General features: G+C 35.4%; 1 protein-coding gene across 1 annotated transcript in view; it reads left to right on the top strand.

Moving 5' to 3' along the window:
* Positions 1-14,664, top strand: part of DIAPH2 (diaphanous related formin 2) — a 209,323-nt gene that overhangs the window by 88,825 nt on the left and 105,834 nt on the right. The window contains exon 23 of the mRNA XM_082061623.1: positions 3,987-4,116. Coding sequence (XP_081917749.1) covers positions 3,987-4,116 — 130 coding nt within the window. The remainder of the gene's footprint in view (positions 1-3,986; positions 4,117-14,664) is intronic.

Below are 14,664 nucleotides of genomic sequence, written 5' to 3'. Positions count from 1 at the left end.
ATTGACAGAGAAGAGGTTTGCTTCAGGCAGATGTTGGGTACAACTCCTGTTCGTTTTGTGGTGAATTAATGTAAAGACTAACAGCAGGGATCCCTTTGTTTCAATAAAGCTTTTGTAGTGTTGTAGCTCGATCAATGCATATTTTATGTAATACATAATATTATGTGACTTCTTGTTCAAACAGTGCAAACAGGACAAGGCAAGCTGTTTATCTGACTAGCGTGCACTTATTGTCTACCAGCCACCTTTCTGTTACGGTGGGAACGATTTCTGGGATATGAAAAATTATATAATCTCAGAAAAATCAATAGAAAGCTTTTTTTATAGTTATAATAATCAAACGACAGTCTAGTGGTAGTTAAAACGTAACATTTTTTCCCCTTACATTATCCATAACTTTTAATGCTCACACCTGAAAACCTTATTGAGAAGTACCAGTAAAAAAAAAAAAAAAAAGTCTGGAAGTAAATTTTGGTATGATTTGTATGTTTTAAATGCTTTACCAATAGACTACATGTATTGAAATATTTTTGTTGTATTGATGTTGTTTCTGAGCTGCAGACGTAAACATCACAATATCATACTCTGTATATTAGTTGATTTGAATGGGTGCACTGTATTATGCTCTGTGTATATTAGTCTTTAATCCTTTCCCAAACATGAATCTGATAGTATTGATCACTCAAATCGGTGCTTTAGCATTCAGCTGGAAGCTGCTTTCTGAAGCCTACACTGATGCAGTGATTTTTTTTTTTTTAACTACATGTGTTATTCCCAAATTCTGTCTCTCAGATAAAGGCAGAATCAAAACCTGTAGTTGAAAATTCTAATACCGTAGTATTAGTGTCTTTATAAATAAATAAATTTGAAATACCTTAAGTCTACACCTTCTAGAGGTGTAACCCTTTGTACAGTCCACCTTTTCCTTTGCAAAGGGGATCTCTTCTGCGCTGGCCTATGCCCATACATACCTACAGTCCTGAGGCTGGAACTCTTTTTTTAAGACTGTGAAATGGGTGTAGTTTTTCCTTTTTGCTCCTACACAAACCCACAATATCACTTGGAATTTAGAACCCCTAGGCTGTTTCATTGAAGTATGTGTTTCTGATTCAATTGCCTGTTAATATGTATTTAAGAGCCACCACATTAAAAAAATAGTTCTAATCACTATTTACTGTAAATCACAGCTACAATTATCATCAGTGAAAGTAATGAGTAAAAGTACATTGAAGGAAGAGAAGGGGGAAAATATATTGATTTCCCATGTTTTGTTCTTAGTGTGCTAACACAAGTAAGACATTTCTTTAGTTGAAAAGACATTGACTAAACGTCAGGTGCCTGAGGTTTTTTTTAGTCTTTTTGTCAGAAACTAGATACTTAGTCTTGATTTTCTGTTTATTAACCTTTTAAAGTAACAGAAGCCGTAAGTGTATTTGGTTTGTAAGTCTAACATCTTAAACTTTCCCTTTTCCAGACCTCTGGCTTATGAGGGAACAATATAGCTTTATGTCAAAGGGCAATAATAGTATTGTAATCTTGATTTTTGCCTTTAACACGGTGATATTGTGATGTGCTGCATTCAAAGTTCCGCACTTGGGACAGGCTTAAACAGCTGCAAGGGAGTTGTCTTGAGCAGGAAGCAACTCTGCAGAAAACCTGGAGTCTTAGTGGCAAAAAGGAGGTAGTGGTGTGTGTGCCCTGGCATCATCCTGCGCTTTGGCGATGGGGGCATAGTCAGGACATCGCAGGTGGTGACTTGTTTTTGCCCTTAACTCAGAATTTTCTGGGTTGTATATGGAGCACGGTGTTCAATATTCTCTACAAAAAAAATCTTTTTTTGTTGATTAACTTGAGATCCACCAAGCTGGTCAGGGGCTGGCGCACTGGGGAAAGGCTGATGGAGCTGGGCTTGTCCAGTCCGGACAAACAAAGGTTGTGGGGGGAACCTGTAGTGACCTTCTGATACCGAACAGGTTACTGTAAAGGTGAGGCCAAGCTTTTCAGCAAAGTGGACAGCAGTACAATGAGAGATAGGGATCATAAATTGGAAGTAGGGACACTTTAACTGGGTATAAGAAAAACAAAATTCACTTTCTTAACAGGTGACTTTTTAATTTATAGAGTTGTCTTTTCCATAAAGTAAAAAATGTTAAATTCTACGCAAGAATAAAAAGAAAGTGAAGACAAAAACATTTAGTCTGAATGCAAATATACTCTGTGAATACAGAGAATGTAAAGACACAGCCATGCTGTTGTTAGCATTCCAGTTTCTATCTTTCATTTCTATTTTTATATTTAAATAATATCTACTAAACTATACTCAAGAAACACCTATGTTCCTTACATTGTCACTATATTAGTAGGCTTAGAACTTGATTTTTAAGATACATATTTTGATTATAAAGATTAAACGGAGCTAAATGTTACTCATTGTGTCTCTTAGCTATTGAAAATATGGATGAATGTAGCTGAGATTTTTCTTGATTGTGTCAAAGAAGTGAATTTGACGCAGTTGTTTAAGATCTGAATGGCTGTTTACTACTGGTTTTGAACAACTCAGCAGGTGCTAATATTAACTCTTGTTAATATGATGTTACTGGTGGTGATAAAACATGTTTTGGTTGTAATCTGAAGGCAAAATAATTTTGTCCATTTAGAAAAAAATGCTTTATCCACTGGATGATGTCAGAGAGATCAAAGACTGAAAATCCCACAGTTCTTGTTCACAGGCAAATTGAAATGCAATTTCTTTTTACCATGCAGATGTTTAGCCACTAAATCTACTTTTTTTTTTTTTTTTTCAAGTTGGAAAAACTTCTATGTACATAACAAATTAAAACCTTTTAACTGCATACCATTACCAAGCATTGTTTAATCTTTAATCACCGAATCGGTATGAATTAAATTGCATTCTTAATTGCCTAAATACCTTATATTTTTAAAAGCCTGTTTTTCGACTACAGTCATTTATTCTTAACAGGGTAATCCTTAAAGCTGAAAGGCCTGTATTAAATTGAACATCGATGGCAAGCCTGTCATGAGGATTATAGAATTAGAACTTCTAGTGATTTAGAGAATGAGAAAACAAATAGGAGATTTTACACACATATTTATGTATTCTTCTTAAATAAATCCTTGATTTCATTTGTTGTGTACGTTGTAGCTTACTTCTGTACAAGAGCTGTACTAGATGAGTTAGTAAAATGTGGTTAAAAAAATCTTTACAGATATACTTGTAATACTAATTCTCTATAAAAAGTGAAGTACACTTGCCTCGAACTCTTGCACGCACTTACTCTCTCTGTTGTAAATAAGGGGTAATCTCTACTTCCACTAAATCCTCCATCAACTCATACAGTCATTCTTTATATCTGCATAAAAATGGAGAAACTAAATTTGTACTTAAATTCATTTTCTCATTCTCTTACATTTGTGATATTTCTTTTCACGTACATGTGTAACCTGCCGTGGGATTTAGCCACAAGTATCTATGTTTACTTGAAAATATGCCACTAGCCCTGTATTTTAACAATTATTTCAGAATTACTTTATAATAAACTGCTGTAGCAGGTTAATGGAGAGGAGAGGGTCTCATCACCTTCAAGAAGACTATATCATTTTAGACCACTAAAAATCGCCTCTGCAGTTGAGAGAATAGCGAAAATATGCAATTACGTATTTCTTCACACTGTGCACAATTTTCATGCAGCTTTTCATAAATAAAACTGGATATATTGAATTTCCTTTACTGGCGATTAGGATATGTTTGCTTTTTTATTGTCATTTTGTATTCCAGTTAGGCAGGTTGCATTTATTTCATGTGTCTGTACAGAATTTGACTGAAAGTCTTTAGGATAAAGTAGTACAGTTCAAATTTTGCTTCAGCTAAAAATTGTGGAGTCCACAATATTCACTTTATTTAAGCATTTTACTAAAAAACAATGGGGGTTTTATTCTCTTTTTTTCTTCCTGTGTTCACTTTTTAGATTCGAGATACTAAATCATCAGACCAGAAAACAACCTTATTGCATTTTCTGGCGGAAATTTGTGAGGAGAATTACCGGGATATCTTAAAATTTCCAGATGAATTGCAGCATGTTGAGAGTGCAAGTAAAGGTAAGCAAATGATAAAGCACCCAATGGTAGTAGCTGTTTGCTTTGACATTAAATACTTCCAACATTTCACTTTAGATCGTAGGATTATGTAACTTGTAAACATTGATAATCCACATGGTGGATTTTGCTTTTCTGGTATTTATTGACCTGAGAAAAAGCGAGGAGGGGGAAAAACAGTAATGAAGTAACTTCTTCTCAAGTAGTTTGTGGAAACAGTACAGCATATTTCAGTGAAGTACTTGCAAAATCACATGTCAGAAGTTGCCTAACCTGTTTAATGATGATATTTCATTTACCATCGAGCCTTTGAAGTCTTGTTGCTTGCGAGTGAACACTTGTGTGTGCGTGTGTGAACAGGCACAGTATGTTTCTAATTTTCACACTTGATTTAACACATGAATGCAAAATAACAAAAAGCTTCCTGAAGTTACTAGACTGTATATGAAATACATAGTTACCCTGTACAGTCAACAGTTAATACTGATTTTTATTCTTGGACAATCACCAGTATAGCCTGGTGAATCTGATGGAAAACTTAATTTGTACATTGTTACTTATCTTTTTCTGTGGAATACACTGTGCTGCTTGGCACCCTTGTTGCTCAAATATGGAAAACGAAGGCTGGGTGATAGTGGTTGATGAAGACAATGCGAACAGTTTTATTTTGACTGGGCGTTACTGACTCATCAGAAGATAAATACTTAGGGGAGCACAAGAATATGAAGGGAAGGAGAGGGGTCAAGAAGTTTCCAATAGCTCTATCCAGGTTTTCTCTTGCAAATTTTTTTCTCCTTTTTTCTTTTTCCCAGTGTTATCAGTCAGTGTCTCTCTTCAGTGCAGTTGTTAGCTGTTAGTTACTTGTTTAATTAGGCCATCATTTGTTTTTTTTCTATCTTAAAGTTCAGTGTAGAGAGAGCGGAACTCTCGTTTCCCCAAGGACTTAGGGAGTAGTTCATCAATCAACCTAACTTGGCTATTGTTTCGTCTCCAACTTATTCAGAGATCTGTGTGATTGTCTTTGTCATACAATTTTTTTGCTGTTTCTCAAACTTCAGAAGTACCTTTCTATGTTGTTTTTTTTTTTTTTTTCTGCATGTACACTAAGCTTTATTTGTATTGATGAAATGTCTCCGTGCTTCACTTTCCTCTATGCTGATGAATACATCATTGGCATTCATGTCTATTGACAAAATAGAACTGATCTATATAGGGTTGAGGATGGTGTTGTTTTTTAAGGCGGTATAGAGACTGAAGAGACTATATATGTATATATATATATAAAAATAAAGGTGCATGCTTAAAGAGTGTACAGCTGGCTACTTATGTGTGAGTACTACTATGGATATCACACAGAGATTTTTTTATTACTATTGCTTCTGTTTGCTGTCAATGTTGTTTGTTCCCAGCCTCTGATATGGAGTCACACAATTTTCTCAAACTTACCCCGTAAGTGTCACTATGATAGAATAACATATTGATTAATTTTATTTATGCAAATAGCAATTTATCATCTGATCGAAATTCCAGAAATGTTTTTTTACCACTCAATAGTTTTTTTGCTGGAAGTGATTTTTTTTTTTTTTTTTTTTTTAAGTTTAATCTTTTTCATCCTGAATCTCTTGTTAAATTCTTTACAAAGCCTTATGGTTTACCAGGCACATTTGATCAGCTTTTATTAATTGTGGCTAACACTTAACCTTGCAGCTTTGAGGTTTTTATAGTTTGATTCAAAGCCTCTGATGTTCTTTAAGTTGACTTGAGGAATTAAACCAAAAGAGTTAGTTAAGTTTAGTTAAGCTACAGCATCCAAAAGAGAGAAAGCATATTAATGGGGAACAAAGTCAGTAATAATCCTGATGCTTAGAGTATATAGGAAAAAAAGATTTTATTGCAGTCAAATGTATTTCATTCTGTAAGATAAAAGCTCATTATGTTTCTTAGAAACAGTGCTGACTTCTTATCAGAAGCATAAATTACTGTTCATTTTTAATGACCAAAACTTCCCTTTCAGCCCTTCTTTGTTTTCTGTAACAAAGCAGATTTTTGGCAGAATTAATGTGATTTGTGCAACTTGCTTCAACTGTTCCCCATGGTACTTTTGGGGTTGTGTTTAATTTTAATGTTCATCTGCTCTGTACATGTGGTCATGATGTTCATCTGTTCTGTCCCGTGTAGTCGTTGTTTCTGTGTAGGAAGTTAACGCACTTTGTGTGGAAGAGAAGATATTCACTTCCTGTTTATTGTCTGGTGTTTCATAAACCAGTGGTTTGAGGGATGGATGAATAGGTTTATTTTTCCTGTAGGAGGCTTCTTTTGGAAGAAAACAGCTACAGATATGAGGATGTTGGCATCAGTTAGTTATACATAAAATAGAAGGAAATCTACCAGCAATTATCTCTGTATGAATTTTAAATAAGGAAATATCAGCTAAACTGGTGACAGTCTGATTACTTGAGATGTATACTGCTTACTTCTAAGGTATAAGGCAGCCTAGTAGCTTGAACTATACGTAAAATTCAAAATACAAGACTTATTTTATTCAACTTCCTTTACATTTTTTTGTGCATTTTCTCAGTTCCATGTAAATTAAAAAACAAAGTATTGTTTTGCTTTAATTTTCATATAAGAATAAAGAACCAGCTTCTGAACAATGTATGATTTTTTTTTAACTAATAGCAGATAAAGCATTAAACTGGATTTTAATATGAAAAGGTCAATGGGATTAAATGAACTGCCCATACATGTACTAAAATCTTCAATAATCTGATATTAGATATAATAAAATATTTGATCTTTTTAAAGATGGAGGATCAACCTAGAGGTTTATGAAAAGTAAAAATAAATTAGGAAACAGTTTTATTCTGGAAAGTATAAGCGAAGGTCAAACTGATTAACTATCAAGAGATTATTGGGAAAAGCATTCACTCTTACTTGAGGCAGACTGAATGAAAGGAAAACCAATTAAATACAAAAATAAAACCACAAGATTGTGACAAACTGGATACTTTGGGAGTGATATTCACTTACATTCCCCTAGTCTGCAGTGTTTTCCTCTTGTTCACCTACTGCTGAAAATTTGCAAAGCCTTTTTGAAACATTTCTACCTCATTCCCTTTGCTTGTTATTCCAGTTGCTGCTTTTCATGGTATTTGCTCTTACCGTCTTATAACCTGTGATTTTATTAAATACCTGACAAATTCCCATACCTTTCTGTGGATGCATCCCAGAAATCCAACCGTATCCTGGGCTGCATCAAAAGCAGCGTGGGCAGCAGGCGGAGGGAGGTGATTGTGCCCCTGTGCTCTGGTGAGACCTCATCTGGAGTGCTGCCTCCAGCTCTGGAGCCTCAACATGAGAGGACATGGACCTGTTGGAGAAGGGGCCAAAGGAGGCTGTGAAGATGATCAGAGGGCTGGAACACCTCTGCTATGGAGACAGGCTGAGAGAGTGAGGCTCTGAGTGTCAAACCTCCCAGAAATTATATAAAAGAGAAACATGTAACACACAGAATCAAGAGGAGGAATGTTAGCTCTATATTTTGTAACAACTTAGTTTCAGATTTTAAAAGAGCAACAGTTATAAATCAGAGTTGGTGTTGAAACATTGTGCCTGTATTTAAAGTATGTCTGAGTTGGACACTGTGTCCAGTTCCTCCTAAGTTTAACAGTTCTTGACACGTTACCTTCTTGCTTTGTCTCCCAAGAGTAGGAGTTACTAGAATGGGTAGAGTTATATGAAGTTTTATGAGCATGTGTTGTCCCACAGCTGTTTATTTCAGAAACAGTTGGGTATAGAATGCTCTTATCTGTAGTTGGCCATTGGCCATTCTATATGTTCTACTGAAATGCTGGACAAGTTAAAGTGATACCTTGTATGTATAGATGGAGTATGGATTTTGGGGTTAGCTGAGCAGTTATGTAGGACTCCCAAGAACAGCTAAACTCCAAGCAAAGGGCTGAGCACCAGTATAGATAATAAAGTCTCTTTCAGAAGTAATGAGTTGTTTTGTTTTTTTTTCCCAGTGTTTAACATACAGAATTCTCTACCCGGTATAAAGGTAGACCACTTAATTATTCTTTTAAAGTATTGTTAAAAGAAACACAGGACATTCTGAGTAAAATAATGTGAAAGGTGCCTTGGGGTGCTGGATTATGTCTGTATAGGAAACTAGGAAGTACCAATAACAGGAGCACAGATTCCTCACTCATGTTGACACAAAAACATTATTTCTTTAATTTGCAAGCATACGGTTCTGATGGTTGAGGCATCTCTTTGGAAAGGACGTTAACAGTCAGAAGCATTGTGGAATGCAAATGTGTATATACTTGCATATGTATGTATACTGTATATATGTATACACTGTGATTTAATGCCATAATTTAGAGTGGGGAAAATATTTTAAAACATTCTGTGCCATTGTTGCTTTAAAGCTTAGCAATTTAGAACATACTCATAAGTAGTAGTCATTTTTCTGTCAAAAAAAAGAGTTTTATAGTTTGTTGCAGCAGAAGAAACTGTTTTTACAAAGAGATCAGCAGCATTTTCCACCTTGCAGAGTTTAAATTGTTGAAACAGATTTTGCCCAATCTGGCACATTAGTGAATATAAAATAGACAATGCCTTCTGGCGTGAGAAATTTAATGCCTGCATCTGTGACTTTTCTCTCCATAATAGAATCTGAAGTTGGCATTTTGCATCATAATCAAAAGTCAATCTTGCACTGTATAGTGACTTCTATCATTCCTTTCATTCACATAAACCGCAATATTGAAATGTCAGAAAATCCGTGTGTTTTTCTGAATGTAGTAAATACACAGTTAGGTACATCAAATACTGGAAAGCTTTTTTTTTTTTTTTTCCTCTAGTAACATTCCTGTATTTGCTTATAGCATTGCCATATTGATGGTAGCTTATGCATCATCTGATTAGGACTTTTTTGACAGCCGTGTTCTCCTTCATTGGCAAGTGTCAGTTGGGAAGATGGGGAAGTAAAAACTTCACAGATAATTTTTGTGTTGTAGTTCCAATGGGCAATTTCTGCAAAAGGTCCTGTTGGAGACTCGGTAGGATTCTGGATTGTCTTGCACTTTGCAAAATTGCCTATTAAATTTTCCCAGTCTGTGAAGATTTTAAGGATTTATTTAGTTGCTGTCTTAATGTGTAATAAATGGTATGCAAAATGGTAGTAGTTCTGAATTCTGAAGCTGTATTTTGAAGCTACTTTTTGGATTGTGCATTAAACAGAGTTATTTTGTATGGCATGCATTTTAAGGATCCACTCAGCTCCCCAAAGTGCAAATATCAAGGGCAAAATTAAAGAAAAGTTAAAATTACTTTCATGGGCTGTTGCTCATTAAGGAAATTAAAGCATTTAATAATTTCTGACTGTAGTTAAACTAATCCAGATTTGAAGACTGCTTTAAATGGCTTCTCAAATTACATAATCTATTTGGAATTCCTTAATACCAGCCACAAGAGAGAGGTGAAGGCTACAAAACAGCTCCTACATCTTTTTTTCCTCTTTCTCTGTTACTGAATTTGCACTTTCATTGGTGTAACACAAGTTTTGCACGTGTGCACCACGGGCTATAGTGTGCCAGAGCTGCTTCACATTGAACTACATTGTGTGTATATCAGTTCGATATACAAACCAAGCAAAATTGGACTATGGAGAAATAGTGACAGTGGAAATTATGGACTTTTGGAGAAAACACAGCAGAATTGAGCATGTTTCAGTTCACACGTCCAAATCTGGATGCAGTGAATATAATATAAAAGTCCAGCCACTTCTTTCCTTAGCCTCACTTGCAATTTGCCTTATACCTTTGCCAGGAAGTTTTGCTGCAGTGTGCTTATTCAATGGATACTGATTTTGTAATTATAAGTTCTATTTTCAAAATTAACATCGAAGTAAGGTGAGTTTCTACAGTACTCTGGAAGAGCTATCCATATTGCACTGGACACAATGCTCTTCTCACCGATCACCTCTAATACCTCTGGTTGTGTTTCTGAAATTAGGACTTCTATTTTCTAAAATATTTTTATCTGTCAGTTCACATTCAACTAACAAGCTTATATTTTATAATGTACTATCATTTTACCTGAACAGTGAGATGAAAAGGCTGGTACTGACAACAGAGTTCAGAGTGAGTAGGAGGTTGGTACACACAGAACTTAGGCAGGTAACAAAAACAAGCATAACACTTATCAGGATTTAAACAGGAGGAATCTTATGGGCTTAAGAGCTTTTTCTTTTTCAGAAAACTGGTCTTTTGCTGGCAATTGACTGTAAGAAGTAAAAGATTTTGAGCCAGTAATGAGTTAGATAATATGAGCTTCACAAAGCAAGGAAGAGATTGCATGTTCTGATATGTCACTGAGGAGATCAATGACTTTGTGCTGGGCTTTGCAAAGGAGTTTTAACTGGCTCATGTCACTAGTGATAGTGCTAATGCAGTTTGGGCTCCTAAAGCACTGTTTGTCATTTATAATTGATTCTTAATGTCTCAATAACTTGAGTTATGTGGATTGAAATTACTCTTAAAACATGTATGCCAGCACATAATTGCTGGAACTGAGACAGATTCATTCCCTAAACCTAAGTACAACTCTGTACATGTATTGATATTAAATATAAACTCCCCACAGAAATTACTCTTTTTGTTCTGTGGATATATCGAGTGTTTCTGCACTATGAATGCTGTTTGTAATTTCCTCAGCTCCAGAGGAGCGAAAGAAGATGTGCTGCTCGTGATGTTTCTGATTTTAGGCCTAACAGGCAGTCTTTTTTTTCCCACTATCTCACTTGTCAAGGCAAATTTGTTAATGGCATTTGCACGTCGGTGCGTGTAATATTTAAATTAGATTTCCTCACTTTAGATAGCTGTTATTGTTATTCTGAGAAGCTGAAAGTCTGTTAGTAGTTTGTACCCAAAATTTGTTTTTTATAACTGTTTAGCTTGTGTGGTATAGTTTTTTTCCGACTGTGTGTTTAAATTCTGACATCCTTTTCTTAAATTGTATCAGTTATATCTGTTTTCTTGCTCTGATAAGACATATGAAGATGTCATATAAGTTTTCCAACATTTGTACTGTGATAATTTCAGGTCTTGATCTCAGTGGTGATTGTGACCCTTTTTGGTCTGGTAGAGTGGTGGTGTTTGGTTTTTCCTCCCGTAAGGACTGATAAGTCTCCTTCCTTTCTTGCTATAGATGGAGAACAATATTGCAATCTAGAGCTTCTCCACATGCGTGCCTCATTAAACATCATCTCAGATTGGAAGATAATTAGTGTCTTAGGCTGAATCTGTCATTAAACTCTAAAGCTAAGAGCTACTTGGGCTAGACTTGTTGCAAGGTGCTCTTAAAATTGTGGTTCACCTCTGCTTGCAAATGGGCAGGACAAGAGAATCAATGCACAATTGCTTTATCTTTGGTTAACCAAGATGAGGATTTTACTGTAGAAGTCTGAAATGATAAAGCACAGCTGTGTCATTGCCTTCACCATTCTCTGTCAATCTTGTGACAACGCAACTAAAATGCAGAGACCCTGCTGGTGAATGAAATCTTAGCATGCAAATTAGAAGTAGAAATGCACATCTATGTGTGAAATGTATCTGCTAAAAATTCTATTTTAAAGCTTTTTCAAATTACATGTTTTCATTTACAGTATGTTGTCACAATATATAAACAAAACATTACCATTTGGGCAGAGTTGGTGTTTTTTTTCCTAAACTTTAAAACATTCAGTGGAAGGTTTACAGGGAAAAAAAGTGTGGTGTGCTTGCTATATTGACTGTTAAGCATAACTACTTAGTGTCAGAAAGCTTTCCCTTTCTTGGAAGAAGAGGTGGATACTCTCTAGATTTTTCCCTTTTATCCCAAGGTGTTTAAACGACTGCACTTAAGCATTTCTAACATTGCTTTTGAGCCTATGAATTTCATTTCTTCTGCAATATTTGGGGTTCTGCTTTGAAATCTTGACACTGTTGGCCTTATAATGTACTTCTCAATACTACTTTACTTCTAAGTTCTGTGAAAGACACATGATATTTATTGGGTAAGAAATGTGTTTGCTGGTTCTTGTTAGTTGGCTTGATTGGATGGGGTCATAAGAGTTTGCCTGATCCTACCTGTATTGACTGTTTATCTGGTTTCTTCTTCAGAAATTCTAATGATTAAGTTCAGTGTGCTTCCTGGGAAAATATTTCAATATAGAGTTACTTTTACTGTTGGAGTTCTAATGCTCAATTTACCTTTTTAAAACAATAGTTTCTCTGTATGTCAAAGTGCGACAACATGATGGATTGTAGTTTGTGTCCTGTAGACAGTATAGCTTGTTAGGAAAGATTTCTAGCCTGAACAGTGACATGTCAATTACTTGAGAAATAACATGTTAAGGGAGCTGTACTGCTCGCAGGTTTGGAAGCTGTTCAGTCATGAAGTTTCACATATAGGTTATTTCATGTGATACAGACATACTGTGGTATACATTGCAGATAGAGGTATATGTATGTGTGTCTCTTTATGCACATATAAATGGGTGTATACATACATATATGCCTGTGAGATAAACTTATCATGGTACACCTGTATCACATAAATACGTATAAATGTATGAAGATGTTTACACATGAGAGATATTTATCACAGTATATGTACATATATACACACGCTTATATAATGTAGAGGCATATGCTGGGATACACACACACTGTGGAACTCAGAATCCCCAAGGAGGCTGGAGCAGATCACAGAATCACCTAACTCCAGCAGAACTTCTATTTTTTTAAATAAATATAAACTTACTAGTGGTATGAATTTGAGTAATCAGATATTGTAATTCCTGCAGATTAAGTACTTGCTTTCCCATCTCCCCTCAAACTGTTTTTTTTTCAGACTTTTGAGAAAGACTACTTCTATTTGCCCTCAGGCAATAAGAAATAAATAATCACGAGTATGCTTAGAATGTAGTTATGGCACAAATACTGTCTAGACTTACAAATCCAACAGTTTGCTTGCTTCATATAGATTTGCCTTTGGGTACTGAAGTCATTTATATCATTGACTCTCACTTCAGAGCTTCTACTAAACGTGCACATGGCCATCCCTGTTTTGCATCATGATCAGAGACACTTTGAATTTATTAGGCGAGAAACACTGCACCTAATTAAAATGTATCATTTCATCCCTTGTTACAGGGTAGGACTCTTAGTCTGACACAATCTTACTTTGGAAAGGATTAGTCTGTCCTCTGGTACTATTACTATATTACTGTAAATATAAAATGCTTAGCTTGGCTGTGGAGACTAGCTAGCTTTTTACATTAACATGAGATTAACTGCTTTCAGCATTTTTCTAGGACTAAAGTGGTCCACCAGACATGCACTAAGCTTTCCCTAGCGTGCAGTCCATGCTGCCGCTTTCTCCAAAACAGGTGGATGCAATTTTATTTTTTTACACAGAGGAGGAATTAATATAATGAAAATAGTAAAGTGAATATATATATATCACCTTTCATGTCAAAATGACATTGTGACTTCTCTTCAATCACTGTGGATTTCTATTATAAATAAATAATAATATACGAAATAATCTTTTAATCAGTTGCAGATTTAATGATGCATGATTAACTGAGTTTCATTCCGTATTTGTGCAGAGAGAATATTGATAAATCTAGGTGCTTATATTAGTCTTCCACTGACATGAAAAATAATCTGACAATACATTAAAGGTTGGATCAGATGATCCTTGTGGTCCCTTCCAACCTGGAACTCTATGATTAATATGCATAATTTCATGTTCACCTTGTTCATATTAGCCCTATATGTTAATAGTAATTCTGTGTGATAATACTTTAGATAGTTGAAGCACAGAAGTTGCATTTCTGGTGTTGGATTTTCTATATCTGTCTCATAAGTCCTTTAATTCTCATAATTCGAGGTGCACATGTTAAAGATGATGTATTTTTTTCTATCTTAGAGTTGCAGCAGCTCTTCGCAAGCCACCCTTTTGCCATCACTAAATAACAGGCCAGCCTGATTCAGTTTGGTACAGGTTAAGAAATCTTACTGCTGTTTTTCCTCTCTTTGACCTTGAAGATGGGTCTGTATATGGGGTTTGGTTTTTTTCTGTTTTTTTTTTTTTTTTTTTTTTTTTTTTTTTTTTTTTTTTATTTAAGGCATAAGGATGCACCAAGGGCCTGGTGCTCTGCCTGGTGCTGTCAGCCAGGTGTGCTGATTTGGGAGAACATTGCAGTTCCCCCGATGTGTTTCCCCAACAGCTGCACATGTTCTCAGAGACATATTAAGTGTTACATCCTTACCTGTTCCTTTTGATATCTGTATATATTTCTACTGGATTTAGCTGGTGGTTCTCTCCTGCTGTAACATTAAATGGAACACTATTGCAGTTACTACTAGAGAGTACACTGCTTCTGTGCCACTGAAGACTAAATGTCACCTTTCATCTAGATTTTTAGACTAGTTCTACTAGGATGCCTAATTTTCATGTGGAATGATGGGCAAGTTGAAGGTGAACAAGCCTTTG

This window comes from Streptopelia decaocto, assembly GCF_964273445.1.
Source record: "Streptopelia decaocto genome assembly, chromosome: 10".
In the NCBI taxonomy this organism is placed as follows: Eukaryota; Metazoa; Chordata; class Aves; order Columbiformes; family Columbidae; genus Streptopelia; species Streptopelia decaocto.
This window is presented reverse-complemented; position numbering and strand designations above follow the sequence as displayed.